Source organism: Schistocerca piceifrons, chromosome X (genome assembly GCF_021461385.2).
Source record: "Schistocerca piceifrons isolate TAMUIC-IGC-003096 chromosome X, iqSchPice1.1, whole genome shotgun sequence".
Lineage (NCBI taxonomy): Eukaryota > Metazoa > Arthropoda > Insecta > Orthoptera > Acrididae > Schistocerca > Schistocerca piceifrons.
The window spans coordinates 308,286,423-308,308,854 of NC_060149.1; the positions used below are offsets into that span (position 1 = coordinate 308,286,423).

General features: G+C 43.1%; 1 protein-coding gene across 1 annotated transcript in view; it reads right to left on the reverse strand.

Moving 5' to 3' along the window:
- Positions 1 to 21,283, reverse strand: part of LOC124722327 (titin homolog) — a 296,877-nt gene extending 275,594 nt beyond the window's left edge. Inside the window, exon 1 of the mRNA XM_047247504.1 lies at positions 21,083 to 21,283. Coding sequence (XP_047103460.1) covers positions 21,083 to 21,257 — 175 coding nt within the window. The 5' untranslated portion in view covers positions 21,258 to 21,283. The remainder of the gene's footprint in view (positions 1 to 21,082) is intronic.
- Positions 21,284 to 22,432: the final 1,149 nt, after the last annotated feature.

Genomic DNA, 22,432 nt, shown 5'->3' on the forward strand with positions numbered 1-22,432 from the left:
CAGGTAGGGCGAAGTAACTGTACACAGTATTTAACTCGTTTGTAATACAACGAAACTTATTGAACATCTTACATGTTCTGAGAATAAACACCGTGCGACTTTGACTTTTAGATAGTTTATAATTCGTATTTGTAATTTCACGAACAAAACTATTTACAAATGACGTATGGCACGGACAATTTAAGGAAAGGATACCATCTACGAGGGCAGTTCAATAAGTAATGCAACACATTTTTTTTCTCGGACAATTTTGGTTGAAAAAGCCGGAAATTTCTTGTGGAATATTTTCAAACATTCCCGTTTCGTCTCGTATAGTTTCATTGACTTCCGACAGGTGGCAGCGCTGTACGGAGCTGTTAAAATGGCGTCTGTAACGGATGTGCGTTGCAAACAACGGGCAGTGATCGAGTTTCTTTTGGCGGAAAACCAGGGCATCTCAGATGTTCATAGGCGCTTGCAGAATGTCTACGGTGATCTGGCAGTGGACAAAAGCACGGTGAGTCGTTGGGCAAAGCGTGTGTCATCATCGCCGCAAGGTCAAGCAAGGCTGTCTGATCTCCCGCGTGCGGGCCGGCCGCGCACAGCTGTGACTCCTGCAATGGCGGAGCGTGCGAACACACTCGTTCGAGATGATCGACGGATCACCATCAGACAACTCAGTGCTCAACTTGACATCTCTGTTGGTAGTGCTGTCACAATTGTTCACCAGTTGGGATATTCAAAGGTTTGTTCCCGCTGGGTCCCTCGTTGTCTAACCGAACACCATAAAGAGCAAAGGAGAACCATCTGTGCGAATTGCTTGCTCGTCTTGTGGCTGAGCGTGACAATTTCTTGTCAAAGATTGTTACAGGCGATGAAACATGGGTTCATCACTTCGAACCTGAAACAAAACGGCAATCAATGGAGTGGCGCCACACCCACTCCCCTACCAAGAAAAAGTTTAAAGCCATACCCTCAGCCGGTAAAGTCATGGTTACAGCCTTCTGGGACGCTGAAGGGGTTAGTCTGTTCGATGTCCTTCCCCATGGTCAAACGATCAACTCTGAAGTGTATTGTGCTACTCTTCAGAAATTGAAGAAACGACTTCCGCGTGTTCGTAGGCACAAAAATCTGAACGAACTTCTCCTTCTTCATGACAACGCAAGACCTCACCACAAGTCTTCGCACCCGAGAGGAGCTCACAAAACTTCAGTGGACTGTTCTTCCTCATGCACCCTACAGCCCCGATCTCGCACCATCGGATTTCCATATGTTTGGCCCAATGAAGGACGCAATCCGTGGGAGGCACTACGCGTATGATGAAGTTATTGATGCAGTACGACGTTGGCTCCGACATCGACCAGTGGAACGGTACCGTGCAGGCATACAGGCCCTCATTTCAAGGTGGCGTAAGGCCGTAGTATTGAATGGAGATTACGTTGAAAAATAGTGTTGTGTAGCTAAAAGATTGGGGAATAACCTGGTGTATTTCAATGTTGAATAAAACAACCCCTGTTTCAGAGAAAAATGTGTTGCATTACTTATTGAACTGCCCTCGTATAATTATTGCCTAAGGATTACGAAGCTTCATGAATATAAGCGACCATTCCACGAATTTGTACTTTCAAATTTCGTATTTCTTTTGCACAGCTGCTAAAGGAGTGTTCTTCGACTACAGTTTGATGAATCGCTATAAATTCTATTCTGACGTGCTTTTTCCGAAAGTCCGAGATCATAATTTTTGTTAGCACAGTTGAAGAGAAACTACCACACAAACTTATTAATATTACCCAAGTCAGCACACATAATAGAACTTTTGAGTGATGAGAGAATTTATGCAACAAACAAGATTGATGGAAAGGTTTCGCACACTGCCTATGAAATAAGCAGTGCGTGGTATTTTCAATACTGTGGGAATGGCCTTCCCAGAAGACAGTGGTCCTCTAAATCGAGAACTGTTTTCAGTTGTGGTACTCTCCATTACAAACATTCACAAAATATTTTTCGTAATTTTTATGGTTTAAACTTCCGTGAGCATGATAAATAATTTTTTTCTTCGCGCGCTTATTCAGGTTACCGTGAACACGAACGTTCTCGATGAAAATACGTCGCCCTTTACTCTACATCGTCATGATAAGCGTGTTGTGGACACTCTCCCCTTTAAAGATGACAACAGCTGTGTGAACAGGGCTGTACACGTGCAACCCTCTTCTGATGAACATTCAAGCGTAAAATCCTTGCGATCCATCGCACCCTCACGTTAAGCTAAGTGTGCGTGCAACTACTATTTATAGTACACACAATCCCTTAATACTGAAAATAGACGTAGAAAAATGCAGAAATATGTGCGCTTATTAGTGAAAGAGCATTTTCATCAAATTACCGTAAATGACAATTGTTGAATGAACACATTTTAACAAGTAAGCTAGCGTGATAAAATATCAGGAATATAAACATTATCCCGGACGTCTAGTGTGGGCTGTAATTATCATAGGGCAGCGAAACTTAGTGGATGTGCCAGCGCGTTAATGCGGAACCTATTTACGCTGGAAAACAATTTAGTTCCAATCGCTACCACCAGGGAGGTGCAAATCTGGCGCTTTACACTGATTGTATAGCGGCATGACAACCACGCTGTCATCTGACAAGTCATACAGTGAATAAACAATATGGCAATCGATAAGAGAGACCGTGCGCTGTTAGTGAAACACTCTTATGCGAACGATGGTATTTAGATATTTACAGTGCTGCATTGAGAGAATGTCACAGACTGTAAGGTCTGAGAAGAGCCCCGATGTTATTAAATGGATTAAAGAAGATGATAATGAAATTACAAAACACGGATGAGCCTGGTGTTGCACATGACGTTACTGTTTCTGTAACTGCCCATGCAGCACGTGCCCCGGATAGTGCTACTGCTCGTGCAGTGTCACGGAATTGTCCATTCCATGATCAATAGTACAGAAAGTTTACTGGTCTATTTTACACTAGTACCCTACACGAACCCGACGGTGTACCTGAAACCTCACCGTTCTGAATCTGCTCTTCGTTTTCTGGCACGGATCCAAGTTGATGACATGTGACCGGGCAATATTCTGTGGAGTAACGAGGCATATTCTACACTACAGGGTGCAGCGAATACACAGAGCTGCTGAATTTGGGTACTGTTAAACCACGTGTTGAGCACGAAGAGCCATTACACTCGCCGAATGTGACTGCGTGGTGTGGATTCGCAAGCACCTTTGTCCTCGGTCCGTTCTTCAAAAAATGGCTCTGAACACAATGGGACTTAACATCTGAGTCCCCTAGAACTTAGGACTACTTAAACCTAACTAATCTAACGACATCACACACATCCATGCCCGAGGTAGGATTCGGACCTGCGACCGCAGCGGTCGCGCGGTTCCAGACTAGAACCCCTCGGCCACACCGGCCGGCGGTCCGCTCTTCTTTGAAGAGAATACACACAGAGGGTCTGTCAGGTGTATCCTGATGTCCGCACGTTATTGAGACCTCTTTGTACAGCCTGTGATTCCTGCTTTGGAAGATCGCTACTGTGTGAAAACGACGGCTTTCATGCAAAATGGGGCAACACCTAATGTCGCTCGTCCAGTGAAAGATCTGCTTGTAACCTTCCAAGAACGTGTTATCTCCAGAGGTTTTCCAAATGCATGTCCTACAATATCTCCTAATCTGAATCCATGTGACTTTTAGCTCTGGGTATATCTGAAAGAACGCGTTTACCATGGACACGTTCGGTCTCTGCCGGACCTGGAGGCTGGTATACAGGAACACGTCGCTCAGATTCCACCGAAACAGCTGGGAGCAGCAGTTGATCACGTCGTTTTACGGATGCAACATCTCGACGACGTCCCCGGTGATCATATTGAACAAATTCCGTTCGCAGCTCTCAATAACTAAGTCATCATTATGCCTTTCTCACTTGTTTGTCTTTTTCTGTCGACGTCCTGTTCCTAATCCATTACATATGGAAAGATATCTATGCGTCTTTCTTGCATTCACAGGGCCAGATTTGCAATTGTTGGTCAAAATTGGAACTAATTTTTTCGCAGCATAAATCTGTTCCGAATAACGTATTAAAATATCTAGTAAGTTTAGCTGCCACATGATAATTACAGGTCACACTGGACCTCTGCCAGTGGCTGCACTTTAATTACATCACATGTCATGCAAAAAAGCTCTCAAAAAAACAATAATTTTTGGTAACAATCTTCTGCAAAAATTGGCACTGTCTCTATGAACACTGGCATAAAGCGACTGGTAAGCGAAATCTAAATATTCCACATGTGAAGAAAACTCACACTACAACACTAATAACGTCTACGAAATCAGCTGATGGGCCGAAGCTAATAGAGAGATTGCATTTGAAAACACGGGCTGACAAAGCGCTTTTCATCGAGACAGAGAATTTCAACAGAGGAAACGGGAAGTCGGCAGGATGGAAACGCTCAAATGGAGCGTAGTACAGTCGGTGGCGAAACAAAGAGGTACATACTTTCCCCCAGAACTGGCGCAGAAGGGGGTAACACAGACCGTCAGACCACTGATAGCTAGTTTGCCAGGAGCTGTCACTGAGTCGGCAATTAAAACACGGAAAACACATTCATATTTCGGTATACTACTGACTGCGGCCGGCCGAAGTGGGCGTGCGGTTAAAGGCGCTGCAGTCTGGAACCGCAAGACCGCTACGGTCGCAGGTTCGAGTCCTGCCTCGGGCATGGATGTTTGTGATGTCCTTAGGTTAGTTAGGTTTCACTAGTTCTAAGTTCTAGGGGACTAATGACCTCAGCAGTTGAGTCCCATAGTGCTCAGAGCCATTTGAACCATTTTTACTGACTGCGAAAGTAGCAACACCCAGACGAATGGCTCACATAAATCCACACTTGGAGCAAATGCGAAATAGTGTGCGAGGATAAGTGATTAGATGGGAAAAATACGGCGTACACTTATGACCAGCAGCGTCCGTTATCGGAAAGGCTAGTACTATACCAAACGCACATGAGGATCATCAGATCTGTTAATAGCGGATTTTGATGACTCTTAAACATGTTGTAGAGGGACATGTCCTGAGTACTTGCCCAGTGACTTTTCATGTTACGGCCTCCAGTTTCCGAGAAAATCAATGTTGACGTCTTATGTGTAAATTCCATACGAGCAACGCCACATGTGTTGCGACCGTGCGAGCATAGGGGACAGACTAAGGTTAACAACTACCGCACTGGCGGTATGGGTTAAAACCCTGACTGTGTACCTTTTCGTTTTTTTTTTTTAATTACATCGTACAGAATATCATTAGATAGCATATACCATGCAAAATTATTCAATAATAGTATTTTCACCGTAGTAACTTCATCAATAAACGAATCATTACAGCATACCTACCTCAAATATGTATTCCGTTTGTGGTTTGTTTTTAAAATTACAAATATTTCGACCGCTCCAAAGAGTTATGAACGATGGACAAAGTATTAACAGCTGCGTAATGATTCCAGACACAGACGAAAGTACTCGGCCCTAATTTCGACCTCGATTATTTAATTAATATCGACCAAATAAGCTGCCAGTAACCATCGACGACAACAGATCCCCTGCCGTATAAAGAGCGAAAACAGATTTAAAAACGATTAGTCATTCTTTCACAGCAAAGCATTGTAACTGCGTATGCAAAGATAGTCCCGTACGTTTTCTTATGTATGCAAGAACCATCCGGTAAAATTGGTTGGATTGTTCAAAAAAAAAAGAGTTGACGACTTAACTACTAAATTTAAAAAAAAATGTAGTTGTTACCTGCATGAAATACGTGAAGTTCACGAAACTGCTGCATGAAGAGTTTTAGAATCTGTCATTCTTCCGTGCGTGAGGCAAGAGAAATTTCTTGACATTACTGATTCTTGGGGAGGGCAGACTGATCAGACAGCTTATGATCAAATTTTTAAAGATGAAAGATAAGCGTGCGCCTGCATCGTAAAAAATATCCCCCCCCCCTCTCCTCCCGCACTTTACCAACCCAGCGATGTTTATATTTTTACAGGCGGGGTAAAATTTTCACGGAAACTATTCAAAATGCTCGTGTCTTGCTAAAGTCTAATAGAGAAATCTCTGAGAGAAGATTCCATAAAAACACATTCTTTAGTTCTGCATCAATTTAATGCACCAGCTTTCAGAGAAATGATGAAATACGAGTGGTTCGCACTGAAATTGATCGAAGAAAGAACAATATCTTTGAATTTTACTGAACTGTTATTTTTGTTTCGCTTCTGAAAAATCCATGTGTCTGCAAGGCAGCTGATTTCATTACATGTGCTTGGTGCTCTACAACTTTGTGTTTCGATTGCTTCTGCAACAAATACCAACGGAATACAGTTCTAGCACAGCAAACGATGTACGCAATGGCCAGTAGAACGATTCTGTAATCTATTCTGCAACAAACGGAATGCACATCTAAAGAAAGTTTGCTACATTAATTTATTGATTTATTAATGAAATTACATATGCGAAAATGATTAATTTTGAATAATTTTACATATATTACTTCATGAAATTAATGATATTCCGTATGATGAAATTGAAAAACAAATATATATATAATATGGGCAGGATTTGAACCAGTACCACCAGCGTGGTAGCCCTGAACTTTAGCCCCTGCCCTACGCTCGCTTGGTCGTACCACATTTAACGTTATTGATATAGGAGGTACGCATAAAAATAGCCGTCGCCTGAAAAGTCGCGGGGCAGTTACAAAAGACATGTCCCTCTGCAACATACCTAAGATTCATCAAAATCCGCAATTAACTGGTCTAATGATCCCCTTGTTTGGCAGTGATGGAACGTGAATGCGTAAATGTTAAAGCGAGAGACTGTATGGCGAGTCGACATCAAAGAGCACAATATGCGAATTCGGCTGGTACAAGACATGTTGCTAATGTTGTGACACGTGGCTCAGAGATCCCAGCAGTGACAAGTAAGTACTGGTCCACACAATGTAATCACTGCACGTGACAGTCGCCATTTTGCCCATATGACCATAGACGACCTTACAACTTCCTCCAGTGTTGGTTTGACGCTAGAGAACTGCAGCGTGAATAGGAGTGTCGATGGTTCGCCGCCGTCTGCGGCTGGAATGGTGGTACGGATGTCCTTGAGTTCACTGTTCAAAAACTAACGACGTCTGAAATTGCCATACGCACGTAGTCGCGTCGTCGGGAAGCTGAACAGTAAAATTCTGTGTTTTTGGGCGAAGCGCGCTACCAACTTGTCCTACAATAATGGCAGCATACGTGTTCCGTAATCTGAACAGCAACCGCTGCATTAGGAAGGCTTTAGCGCCAGAGATATTGTTATCCTTTAGGATATTCAAATTGGCATATTTCAGCAGGGCAACTTTCGGCAACATATCGCGAGCAATGTGCAGGCTTTCCTTGAAGGGCAACGGACAACAGTTTTGCTATAACGCAAACTACAGTTGCGGTTCACATCAGCAAGACGTCCAGGGCCCCAAAGGAACGAGCCCATACTATAAAAATTAAAAAGGAGCTTAAAGAGCTAAAATCGACAGCAGAGAACAATACATCTTATTCCCAACCCTTTTCAGTCGAAGAGTTAAATATGGCCCTGAACGATATAAAACCAGGAAAGGCCCCAGGGTTTGATGGGATTCACCCAGAATTTCTGCTCCACTGTGGTAAATTTGCAAGATTATGGCTTGCGCGATTCTTCTCTAACGTGTTGCAAACTGGAAAAATTCCGCACACACTCAAAAGGGCTAAAATTGTTGCCATATTAAAACCGGGCAAACCGAGTGACCAACCTCAGAGCTACCGCCCAATCGCCTTACTCAGCATGATCTATAAATTACTGGAGAGACTTATGTACAACAGAATGAGCGAAGTCATTCTGGAGGCTGTACCGGTAGAACAGGCGGGCTTCCGGCCGAAAAGAAGCTGCACGGATCAGGTCCTCGCTCTAACAACCTACATCGAGGCGGGCTTCCAAAGACAGCAAAAAACATCAGTGGTATTTGTTGACCTGACGGCGGCGTTCGACACTGTCTGGAGACAGGGCCTGATTTATAAGCTCCTCCGCATCGTGCCATGTCTAAAAACGGCTAACCTTATCAACGAAATGCTCTGCAATAGACCATTCCAGGTTGTATCGGTAACAACAGAAGTAAATTCATGAAACTTAATAATGGCCTGCCCCAAGGTTCAGTACTGGCTCCACTGCTTTTCAGCATGTATATAGCCGATATGCCTAGGACGAGATCCAAAATGTTCGGATATGCGGACGACTGGGCCTTGGCCACACAACATCGAGTGATGGAGGAGACTGAGATCACACTATCCAGCGATTTGACCACTCTAGGAAAATACTTCCGTGAATGGAGGCTCCAACCCAGCCCATCCAAAACAGAGGCCACTTGTTTCCACCTGAATAACAAATTAGCAAACAAAGAGCTCAAGATCCGCTTTGATGGCGGCATTCTTCCATATAATAGAACACCAAAGTATCTGGGCGTGACACTCGATAGAACATTGAGCTATAAACAACACCTTGTAAACACTGCTGAAAAAGTCAGAACTAGAAACAACATTGTCCAAAAGCTTTGTGACACTAGTTGGGGGTCCACTGCCTCCGTTCTGCGTAGCTCTGCGCTAGGACTTGTCTATTCTGCAGCAGAGTACTGTTCCCCAATACGGTTAAATAGTGCTCACATCAAGAAGGTGGATGCTGTCTTGAACCAAACGATGAGGATTATCTCTGGAGCGATCAGGTCAACTCCTGTCCAATGGCTGCCTGTATTGAGCCATATCCCGCCGCCACATTTGCGCAGAGAACACGCACTTGTCAGGGAGTGTCGAAAAATCCAAAATAGCCCAGATCTTCCTATCCACACCCTGAGTAATGGAATTGAGCAAAATAGATTGAAATCCAGACACGCCCCTCTCGCAAGTGCCAAAGATCTGGTAAAGAACGCTTTTATTCTTGAGGACCGCTGGAGAGAAGAATGGGAGGAAAAGACACCGCCTCAGGTTAACACCTTATTGGGGACATCTAACAGACCTCGGGGCTTTGACTTGCCCCGCAAAATCTGGTCTACCCTTAACAGGATCAGGACGAGCCACGGCCGTTGTGCGGACTCCTTGTACAAATGGAGCATAGTGCCATCACCACAGTGCGACTGCGGCGCTGACAGGCAGACAATTCACTATATCGTGGTAGAATGCCCTCTGAGGGCCTACCCTGGGCCAACAAGGGACTTCATGGATGCGACTAACAGTGCAATCGATTATATTTCTAACCTAGATGTTTGTTTGTGATATTGTAACTGTTTTGTGTGTTATGTACTTTTAGATTTTTCATACGTGATTTGTACTTGCCATACGCTAAATAAATAATAAACTTGGTTGACATAGCGTCTGTCGAATGTCGGCATTTTTATCATGTTTCTCCAGAAATCGTAATGAATGTTTTCTGGATTCACATGCAGATCTCGTAGAGGGAGATTTCCAGGGAACATATCCATGGTCTCTTTGAATGATCTAATTGTAGCTCCTGCGAGCTTCACACTATACTGAATTCTCAGGGTAAGAGATCATGAACAGGTTAAAAATTTCAATAGTCTTGATCGCAATAAAAAATAAAATTATAATTTGCTAATTACCGGTTTCGGTGGACTAACAACCGTCCTCAGATCATATTCACTAATGAATCAGTACCTACGTGCAATGTTGCCCACAAGACCAAAGTGTAACACAACGTTATACTTAGTAACGACGGTGCTGTGGCCATATAGGTACAGATTATTTAGAAAGCATACTCTGAGTACTGTTGTTAGTCACCCGAAACCGATATTCAGCAAGTAGTAATTTCACCTTTTATTGTGATCAAGATTATTAAAATACACTATTTAACAAATAGTATAGATAACTGTATCTTTTCACTCGACGATGTCAGGTTTGCAGATTATGCAGAAGTCTGTAATCTTAATCATATGTGTACTGCTATGAGCCTAATCTGTTTTACAAAGACTTTTTGGACATAACTATGACGATAAATTTGCGTTCTAGCTGAAAAACTGGTGGCAAAGCCGACTGTGTGAAATAATTAAAGTCTATATTTTCATGAAAGTCATCAATCACAATAAACCAAGTTACGCACAAACCTTCCCCTAGATGAGACGAATACGAGGGATGTCCAGAAAGTAAGTTCCGATCGGTCGCGAAATGAAAACCACTGGGAAAATCCAGTAAAGCTTTGCACAGATGTGTTGGACAGTGTCTCTAGTACGCCCGTCGATCGTGTCGCATCGCTCTTTTCAGTTTTGAGTGAACAGTGAGCACGTACAGATGCGTAGGGAATAGCGTCTGCCGCCAAGTATGATGACCTGGTTAGAGATTTCGCCTGTGTCAAGCAGCCCACATAACACAACTGTAGAGCAGTTCCTTCTTCATGCCAATTCTCGGCCGCACACTGCAGGGGCAATGAAGACGCCCCTGCAGCTTTTCCGATGAGAAGTGTTTGATCACTCACAACACAGTCCGTAATTGGCTCCCGCTGGCTATGAAGACAAAATTTTTCCACAGACAAAGAGCTGCAGACCAGTGCAGATGATTGGCCGAAAGCACAGACGGCTGCTTTCGATGACAAGGATGTTGGAAAGTTGATACAACACTACGACAACACTCGAAGTTGGAGCGGCGACTATGTAAAAAAGTAGGTGCAAGGTGTTCCAAACTGTTGCAAATAAAACGTTTCTGATTTTCACTGTGGTTTCTATTTCGCGACCGATCGTAACTTACTTTCTGGACAACCCTCGTGTCTGTCACTGGAGAATTATTAACCCAAGTACAAAAAAATGGTTCAAATGGATCTGAGCACTATGGGACTTAACATCTATGGTCATCAATCCCCTAGAACTTAGAGCTACTTAAACCTAACTAACCTAAGGACAGCACACAACACCCAGTCATCACGCACCCAAGTACAGTCCCACACGAATATACAATACAAGGTGTCTTTTCTAAGAGTCGTCAGGTGCATTTTCTCTGGGGTTTCGGCACATATTTGCAATTTACCTTGCATAGCGCTTATTTGCTGCATTTATGTCTTGAAGATGGCAGCGTGTGCTCCGGACAAAAGATCGGCGATCGTCGACGACGTCACCGACTGCATTACCGTACGTTATTTGAACATTTGCAAACAAATACTGCTCATCACGTCTTTCATGCAACGCCCAGTGTCGTCGGAAAGCGTCGGTCTGTCCCTCTTTACATTTATTAAAACGGAATTTTACGTGCCCATTCGGTAGGGCGGTCCCAGATTAGTTTAGTGTGGTATTCGTACACGTATTAACAGGATCAGTAAAACACGTAGAATAACCAGTACATCAGCAGCGACAGCACCGCTTTGGCCCTGGCCCACGCTGCCCGCTACCGTTAAACAGCAGCTGGAGTACTGGTTATTCTTCGCGTTTTACTGTCCCTGTTAATACATACGGATAAAACAAATGTCGGATTAGACTAATTTGAGACTGCTCTATCGAATGAGCACGTAAAACTCCACTTTAAAAATAATTTTGTTACTAGAAACAAAACCATGCTTCCCGTCAGATGAAAGACGTGATGAGCACTATTTGTTTGGACTGAATTCAGCTACACGTGGCAATAATGAAATTTCAAGTATCTGCCTTAACGCCAGAGAAACTGCGGCTGACGACTCTTAGAAGAGACACACGGTATATATAAGATAAGTATTGCTTTCTCCAAAGCGGAAAATATACGGTTAGGCGGATTAGGATGCGAATTTCATCCCGGCGATCACTCTATTGCTCCTCAAAAGGTTTCTATCAATAGCCAGGTCGTTAATTTGTACAGATGATATGTGACTGTGGTCTCATCGTAAGTGGACTACCACATCTCATCAAGGCTGGCTGGCTGATTTGCGGGAGGGGACCAAACAGCCACGTCATCGGTCCCATGGCTTTAGGGAAGGATCGGGAAGGAAATCGGCCGTGCCCTTTCAAAGGAACCATCCCGGAATTTGCCTGAGGCAACTTAGGACAATAACGGAAAACCTAAATCAGGATGGTCGGACGCGGGTTTGAACCTTCGTCATCACGAATGCGAGTTCAGTGTGCTAACCACTGCGCCACCTCGCTAGGTACTCATAAAGGCAGAGCTGACTTCATCCTCGCGGAAACGCTGCATACGATATAATGAACCTAATTATTCCGATAAATTCACGGTATGGGACAACAGTATCATTGTTGCCGTACAAACGAAGAAGGAAGCTTACAGTCTAAAGTACCGTCGGCGACGACGTCCATTACAAATGATGCATTAACGAGGATGGGGCAGGAAACTGGCCGCCGTCTTTATATAGGAACCGCCCAAGAATTCGCCTGAAGTGACTCAAAAGCACCGGAGGAAACGTGACCAAACGAGCGTTTTAACCCCAGTTCTCGCGAATATGAGTTTAGCGCACTTAGATCAATTATATATAAAATCAATTGTTCAGTTCACAAATCACAGCATTTCTGAAAAAAAAATCAACACAAACACTTGCATATAGTTAGAAAACTAGCCTGCCCGCAGTAGGATATCGCCGTCAGACATGCTACAGCGCAGGCGCAGCAGTGTGTTAAGAATGTTCGGCGACGCCCATCCGAATAGCGTCCTCCAGAGCTTCCTGTGATAAATGCAAGCCAATGCCGTGACAACCCCTTGCTACGGAGAAAGAGCAGCGACGATGTGCAGCATACGATTCGGTATTATTGCGGCTGACAACTACTACATGTTGAGAGGCATGCGGCATGTAGATACCCAGGTCAGGCCTCGGTCACCAAAAGGCCGACAGGATATCCGGAGAACGGAACGCGAACGTGACCGCTTTACAATCGCTTCCGTGTCGAAGCCAAAAATGAACTCAATAACTCACCCAGCCGCAAAAATCGCAGGGACATACATTTGCCGTCGTGTTTGGGCACGGGAAACAGTAGCTTTAAACAATACCATCTTAAGTTTCCCTGCTACAACAGGTCGAGTTAACAATTCGTCATTCTTCAGAAAACTGCTGTAATGACTTATTCTAAAACTCGCGAATCTCATAAAAAGCAGAAGGGATGTAATACTTCAAAAAAGCTAAAGTAGGAAACGCTGAGGGCTGTTCAACAGATCAGTTACGGCACTTGCTTATTTCTATGTGGTTTAGAGCTAATGCAAACCTGACACAACTAGTAATGGAAATACAGCGTACAACGCTTAACCGAAAGAAACAGAGAACCACGACAAAAATAATGAAATTGAGAAAAATTAATGACAAAACATAATAAAAACAAGAAAAAAGCTAATCAACAAAACTCACATTACCAGTTATCACTCTGTCCTAAGAAATGGACACAATGGCATAGAAAGAAAATTCAGCATCTAATAACCACAAATAACGGGATGAATAGCCACATTATTAGGAACACGTGTGCAGAGAAGAAATCCAAGTTATAAAGAGGGGCAAAAGCGGTTTACCTGTGAAGTATGAAAGCACAGACAATCGCTCATTACAGTCGACAATACTGACTAGCACCCATTAACATGTGAATTTAATGTGTTGGTTGCAGGAAAACAGTCTGCAGTAAAATACTAAACAAAGCCAATGAATGAAAGAAATATTTTGTATAAATTGAGAAATTGTATCATACTAGGCTCGAATCGAGATTTCTTGAGCTTCGGGAGCAGTCGTCTAAACTATCAGGCTATCTGAGCACGCCTCCAAGCCTGACTCAAACTTTCATAGTTACTGATGTTTCTACCTTCGATTTGTGGCTCCTTGTTACAGTTGCTGTCACAGCGTGTTTAGGCAGCACTGAATGAGACGCACGCCACAGGACAAAACATAAGACACGAGAAACTTTATTGTATATGTATGCAACCAGCTCACTCACTACAATAGAAAGTTTTAAGATGACGCTTGCTTTGTTTCTATCGAAATTGTAACTTTTAGTACTTGACTGGTGATGCTAGACAACATGGAGGATTTACAGAGGGTCTTACGTAAAGCAATTTCTTATTATTTTAAATCTTGGAATACAGTGCCGTTCTGTAGGAAAGAAGAATTTCACGTTCTGCCGAAGTCATTACTGACGGAGTGTCAGTTCAGATGGACGTCGATGGAGGAGATGGACGTCGATGGAGGAGATGGACGTCGATGGAGGCGGAAACCAGTTAAGGCATTCTTTAAGCAAGCATATTAGTATTCGTGGCGAATAATTTAGGGAAAGTGTGAAGTGTCTAAGGATGGTTGATCAGGTTTAGGAACCTTGGGACTCCTAAACGTCTGGTGTATTAGCCACCACAGCGAAAATAAATGACGGTACTCCTTTAAGACAGTAAGATTTTCTTCAGTAGCGGTACTGATTTCCATCTGCGAAACACTAAAAATGTTAGCGAGTACGCTCATGCAGACAAAATAAATAAGCCTACGATATATTATAAATTACTGCATACGTTAAAGACACCGTTATTCAACTTCACACCTGCGTGCTCAAAATGAAATTAAAGATTATGACAACTCGAGATCAAATGGTTTAACTAGAAATTTAATTTTCTGCGTTTCTTTGACAATGCTTCAAGTACATTTGGTATTTTCACAAACCCCTTCTCCGGGCGTCAGGTTGTGTCATGTCGTTTAAAAATTACAACTATCAATTTGCCGTCTCGTAGAATTCCTAAACTCTTTTTTTCTTTCCTTTTATGTTTTCATTACACGAGTAGTAAGAGACAGGATTTTTTAAAAAAGATCTACAATGAAGAAATTGTTGAGGCAGGAACGAGAATAACAGCACAAATGACTACAGCCTGTGGGGCCACTAATATAAAGAAAGAAACAAAAATCTTGACTGATGCTTTGCGCGCTGCTAGTGTAAGCAAAGGTTGGTGCCTGACACATTGTACTGGCGTGGAATTCAGGTGGCTGGTAGTGGCACGCAAAGAACCCGCAGAAGGAGAAGAAACTGCGGACACAATGCGCGCCGCTGGCGGCAGCGACGGGAGCTGGCCGAGGTCCGTTATCCGTTGCCGGCCGCCAGCGCCGCACTCAAGGACCACGGTACACCGTGCGCTGGCTAACAAAAATTGTGCACAAGTAACTGACTCCCCTTACAGCAGCGGTACACGGGTACTCTAATCAGATACGTTGATTCTGCAGGCCGTAATCGCCAGGAGTCTTGTTCAAATTCCTAGTCAGCCATTTTGATGACTCTTTTTCTCTAATTTTCTTCAAGCACTCCTATGTGTGTGTCAGTACAGTATAGTACAACACAGGTATATTGGGCGGCGGGGAAGGGGCAATTTTTTCTCCATCACTGTTGAAACTGTTAGCTGTCTAACGCCTTTATCGACAACCGGAAACTTAACTCAAGTTTGCATACAATACATGTGATTTTTAACTATATCAGGATTCACGCAACATACAACCTTTCCGTGTGTGTGTGTGTGTGTGTGTGTAGACGCGAACTACATGTGATCGCCTCTTTAAAGAGTAACAACTCAAGTCGCACAACGTGATTTCACAGCACGTTGAATAAAATGAGTGTGAGTGAAAACTATCGATCTTAAAATTTTCACTACATCATACTGCAACTACATGGCGGAAACAATCACAGCATTCGTGTGTTCTGTGAGTCATCAGATTATGCATACAAACAACTGTCTCCGTCTCTAACGACATCGTCGTCAGCGAGATAGTGAACCTTCACCTGTCTACCTTCCAAGAAATTGTTACATTAGATTTTATCATGGGAGCGAAAGCTGGGTGGATTCAGGTTACCTTATCAATAAGGTTGAGGTTACGGATATGAAAGTAGCTAGGATGATTGCAGGTACTAGTAGATGGGAACAATGGCAGGAGGGTGTCCACAATGAGGAAATCAAAGAAAAACTGGGAATGAACTCTATAGATGTAGCAGTCAGGGCGAACAGGCTTAGATGGTGGGGTCATGTTACACGCATGGGAGAAGCAAGGTTACCCAAGAGACTCATGGGTTCAGCAGTAGAGGGTAGGAGGAGTCGGGGCAGACCAAGGAGAAGGTACCTGGATTCGGTTAAGAATGATTTTGAAGTAATAGGTTTAACATCAGAAGAGGCACCAATGTTAGCACTGAATAGGGGATCATGGAGGAATTTTATAAGGGGGGCTATGCTCCAGACTGAACGCTGAAAGGCATAATCAGTCTTAAATGATGATGATGATGATGATGATGATGATCAGTTTATCAGTCTTACTATTTAAAAAACAAGGACACACTTCAGTTTCAGCCGGCCGAGCAGTTCTAGGCGCTACAGTCTGAAACCGCGCGACCGCTACGGTCGCAGGTTCGAATCCTGCCTCGCGCATGGATGTGAGTGATGTCCTTAGGTTAGTTAGGTTTAAGTAGTTCTAAATTCTAGGTGGCCGATGACCTCAGCAGTTAAGTCCCACAGTGCTCAGAGCCATTTGAACCATTTTTGAACTTCAGTTTCAAAGCTAGATACTTCAAGTTTTCACGAAACTGATTCTCATTTCAGGAACCATCGGAAAACGTAGTAAAATACAAATGTGACTTCCCGGTATCCTGGTTCCCTGGTGAGGGTCACGTATAGATTTTTACACTGCCACATTCCATCTCCAGCTACAGCACTGTGAGTATTGTGAAACAACGGCTGCAGCAAGACACATAAGAATACTGCGTGACATTTCTGATAAGGAACAACTGTGAAAGCAGGTTCTTTACCAAACACACACAAAGGACAGTATGGTGAAAACTCGGCTTTGTTTCTCATACCCACAGAAACTACACCTTCTGAGAATAAAGCACCGACTCAGAGCGTAATCACTTCGCTTAACGATAGCAGTAAGCCGTATAGTGACAACGTTATTTGCTAGTACAAAGAAGTTATCTCTTGCGACCTGGAGAACAAGCGCTAACTGTTCCTTGTGTAGCTAGTGTTAGGTTAATGTGCCCTTCGCTAAACAGTTTGCTTCCTTTCCCGTCCAACAAAGATTTCCCCTATTTTTGCACCAGTAAGGAAAACTATTGCAAAAGAGAAGCTAAAATTTATACAGAGAGAGATCGGTATCCAATATACGAAAAAAGTCCTCTAACCACATCGAAAAGTATTCGAGCAGTCAAAATGCATATCGAGACGCCGTTACAGAACAGCAGACGGATGCTGTGACAATTTCCTGTTGTGCAACTGTGCGCCGTCACACGCCAGCAGGAGGAGAAATCTTGACAGGCAGTGCCGCGTGAAGGAGGTACCGGCGAAAAGTTGCCTGCAAACCAGCCTGCAGGGGGCGGAGCTAGCCAAGGCCGGTGACCAGCGTTCCCGCACCAGACTTCATTGCATTCGGATGAGTATCTTCACTGTCCTGTAGGCCAGCCGACTCACCATTTATTCCCTCAAACTGAAGCCCTGTCATTAAAAAGTTGGAGGTTCTCCCCCTTCCGCTGTGAGCAGTTATGTACTTCTGGTCTTCGTTTTCACTTTAGAAGCAGCAGTCAAGGACGATTCCTCTCACTGGAAACATCAGGGAATAGCCGAATAAGGAGATTTAGCGGAACAAAGACTTGGCGGGAGACTGCAAAGTAAGTCTGCAATACTGCCAGCAGGTAGCCCCGATTATTGACGTTATTGGATGGCTTCATGAAGTGAAAATACGAGTGCAGTGATTACTTTTCCAAATTAGCGTCAGCTCAGTGTTTAGCTAGACCAGAATATAATTTACACGTCTCTAAATCTAAAAGAGTCATTTAGATACACCAATTGAACTCATTTGCAACTATAAAATTATACCAGTCTAAAACCATTTACAGTATATCTACGGAAACTCGTTATAGCTTCGAACTCTGGATACTCATTATAGGCTTGTACCTTTGTTCTTTCCCCAATCTGAGATCATCACTGGCGTATAAGCGCAGTGACAACTATCCTAAAAAGATTATTTAGAAACTGTTTTTCAATCTCCACCACCAAAAATGTGCCTTTATCGCATCACGCTGTTTAGGTTTCCATTATTCAAAGGACGACATGCATACCGAAACTGTTTTGGGCTACCGAGAGCGGTGGCGCAGTGGTAAGGATTCGGGAGGACGGCAGATTAAATTTCCCTCCGGTCATCCAGATTTAGGCTTCCCCACATTATTTAAGGCAAGAACCTAGAACGTTCCTTTAGAAAGAACACAGCGAAGTTACTCCCATATATTTCTCCAATCCGAGTTTGAACTGGATCCCGAGTTACCTCGTCGTCAACGGGGCGTTAAATCTTCCTCCCTTTGTTGTAGGTTACTACAGTATCAACGTAAGCAGTAAATGATAGTAAAAATGCAAACAAAAGTCTCCCAGCGTCCGCCAGGCGCTACGGACAAAGCCGGTCTGTGGTTCCCGTTAAGCGGCGACGACTCACCGCGCAATAATGTCACTACAACGCCCCGGTCCGAGAACCCTGCTGGCGGGCAGCTGACACACAGCACCAATAACCTTGCTTTCTGTACGCAGTTTTCTGGAATAATGAACCATGAGAACATGACAGTTACAAAAGCTCTTGGCAGCCAGTTCGTCGAGGCTATACAAAGCTTTATATCCATATCTCAACTACACCAAACTATTAACACGAAATATTTAGTTACTAAAAACAGACAATTTTTTTATACTCACTACCGGAGTATGATGTGCTTATTGTAATCTCCAAATTTCATCTAGCGACAGCGTAACAAAAAAGAGGGAACGGAACTATGAATGCTGTGTGTGTGTGTGTGTGTGTGTGTGTGTGTGTGTGTGTGTGTGTGTTTTACTAACAAATAAAGAGTCTGCAATAGTGAATAGCTTTAGCATCGCCTACTGATGCAAATTAAATTTGAAAAGTCTCGTATTCATGCAAAGGTTCCTGCCTCTAGTTGTTTCTCTCTCTGTTAGAGCACAAGCTAAGCTGCATAAGGATGCAATACGGATTCGGTCGGTGACCCACTGACGAAAGCATTTCGATACAGGTATTACACCGTTCAACCATGGATTGAACGCTGTTCTTTCTGAAAAACATAAAATGTTTCAAGCACAGTGTAATCCTATTCTATTACACTTGTTTCTGGTAAAACCGTTGGACTACTGCTGCTCACACCGATTGTGTATAATATGCAGCTCTGAAAGAAAAAAACTTTCACTGATACGTTTGCACAATTAACTCCACAGAGAATAAGATTTTGTAATCTTTCCCCTTGTCTATCTTCAAATACGCATTTTTCAAAGTGAGAAAACGTATGGGGAAAAAGGGTACGAGTCTGGAAAGGCGCTAATAAATGAATCATTTGCTGTTGGCAGGTTAGAAGGACGTAGCTTAAATTCCCTGGTACATATCTGGGATGGTAAATCATTGACATAGGGATACTTGATCGGTGTCAACACTACAATATCGCAAATATCAATGGATAAAGAGAGAGAGATACGATCGTTGAGGCAAACTATTGAAGAATTTTCTGATTTCACTGTGCAACATAACGTCAGTGTTATTATTATTATTATTATTATTGAATACAATGTTAGTTGTCGCTCAATGGATAACTCGAATAAAATTACGCATAGTCCCGCTTTTTAAAAGCAAATATTAAGCTGTGGAAACCTCGAAGAACCCAACCATCAGTCGATTAGTACGCTGCCGCTTCTATTTAAGCGTAACTATGTTTCTCTTTTCATCTTTGTTCTCTTTTCTTAACTTCTCAGGACAGTTCGTTTGCCTGCACGAAAAACCTCTGCATAGATATTTGAGATGTTTGATGTTGTCTTATCATACCACTGGCTTGTTAAGTTTTAAACAGTTCCTCTAGATCTGTTCTTTTTCCCATTGCTCCCGAATTTTTCGTCGAAAAAGAAAAAATAAATAAATAAACACCTCAGCAAGATGACTAGACGTTTATCGTGGTAGGAATCCAGAATCTGATTTTATGCGGTTCCTTTTATTGCTTCTATTACTAGTGCACTATCGCAAAATACTCCCAAGCATCCGGCATCCCTGTCGAAAGCTAAGGTACAGCAACCATACACTCACACCTTTCCAAATACATATCACGCATGACATACTTAAACTCGTGTGCTATGAAAGTTGACATGTATAATACTTTTTGCCAAACAGATAAGATATTAATATTCTCTTTTCTTTATTTTGACTGATGCCAATCATCGCTCGAAACTCCATATTTTCCCGTGCAGTTGACAGAAGATAACGACATTTGGTCAACACAGTCATGTTCAGTTCACGCAAACAATCTTAAATTATTATATGAATCTTGTTTCTATGTTAGAGGTGTTGGCAAAGACTGGATTTACTGGTTTCATTTCTTTCGCGCACGCGCATAGAAAAAGTCAATTATTATACTACCTCTAACTGCACAATTTTTATGGAATGATATTTGCCAAGGTTACTTGTTCGTTCTGTGAAACACGACTGCTGTTAGTATTGCGAACACTACTGTGCATCTCGGCGACAGTTAGCACTTTCAGTGTCACGCACTACGCATCTGAGCTAAAAAGGAAGTTAAATTACCGCTAATACGGTCATATGCGCATTTGCCAGTCTGCTAAGTTTGTCATTCGTAGCTGGGAATACAAGAAGCGCTTTAGCGTTCGTAACTGCTATGTAAGCATTTACATCCTTGTAAAATAAGTAGATTTTAAATGAGAAATATAACTGTACTAACTGTGTACAGTCACGTGGGCAAAAGAGAAATCCCGAGACGTTTTCACAGCTTAGGAAAACAAAAACTCCTAAATGTACAACTAATAATCGAAGAAGCAATAAACGTCATCCTTCTGCTTTATGGAAATGGCTTCGTCTATAATGCAAATTTAAACTTTGTTGGTTTTTTTACCGTTATCGATACGTGAAAAGCGCGTAATTATGTGTAACAATTACGTACATATGTATACGCAATAAATCTTACAAGCAGTAATGAAACCGTCACCCGGAGAGCCGCGACGATAAATTGCACAAAGGAGCAGACGACGCACGAAGGTTCGTTATCGCGTGTTAGTCAACAGAGAGAATGTTGGCGCACACTCACAGAGCCAGACGTTACCCTGGGGCGCCGAGTGCAGCACGCGCACGCTGAAGTCGAGCCCCGCCAAGTCCTGTTGCAGACGGCCGCTGTCCATGGCGAGCGCCCTCTCTGGCAGGAGGAACAGGTGGTCTATGCCCTCCTGCGGGCCCGGCTTGCGCCTCGCAGCCGCCTTCAGCATGGCGCGAGGGCACTCATTATCGCAGACTGGCCGCTCGTCGCTGCAGCCAGCTCACGGCGGCGTCCAGCCCGGAACCTAGCTCACCGACGCCAGCCGACAGCTACCGACAACAGCCGAACAGGCAGCGCTACTTTTCGAATACAGTGAGAGGTACAGAACGCTGATCCTGCATTGGTCTCGATGCGGAGCACAATTTCTCTCCAGCGCGCGTCAACGTATAGCACTTGATCCACGTAACGATGACTCACACAATTAAATAATAGGATTTGGAGGCGGCACCGACTGAGACACTAAAGTAAATTAATTAATTGGGTTCATCTAAAAGATTTGAGACTAGATCTGTACTGTTGACAACAACAAAAATCTAGATCGTGTACAGCTGCGCAATAAATAAATTTAATTCTAAAAATTTGCGAAGGGAAGCCTTGAAATGTTAACTATCACCCTGAAAAATAAAATTATTTTGTTTTTGTTAGCTTTCCTGGTATACACTGAAATATCCTCGAGACAGCACGGCAACCCGTCACTAGGGGAGCCAAAGCAAAATGGTGAAGACCATCAGCACTTTGCAACTAAAACTTTGTAACTGCCCTTCTTGCATAATTCAGAATAAAGAAGTCTAGATCTTTTTTCTCATTACAGTCTTACAAGAAGAAACCCCATATAATTCAGAAATGGTGGGTGAAAATCACTGAGTCATTCCTTCAGTCTAGATGAACGGCGCGAATACTGAAACACTTTCAGATTACTACGAGTAGTAGTGTAACACGGAAGGTACAGATATTTAAGACAGAGGTGTGGTACTGGCTTCTCTACATGCTTTGAGATGCAGCTAAGAGTTTTTGAAAAGTTGGTGGAAGAAACATAATGAGGATATTTCAAACTTATTGACATGGGAGACCTCAACTTGGACAAATCCAACTCTGATTTTAAGTTTGGCCATCGTGCTCACGTTCTTCCACGTTTCACACATTCTCTTCGGGATAACTCGTGAACACGTTCTTGAATACAGTTGCCGTCTCTAAAATTTTATCTTCATTCATATTCCAGTGACGTTGGTATCAACATTAATCTCACCGCCAAGGAAATTCGCAACAGAATCTCTTCTAACGTACTCATAAAAGAGCGTGCAACACCATCCCAATACTGACATTAAAATAATAGTATAACTGCGA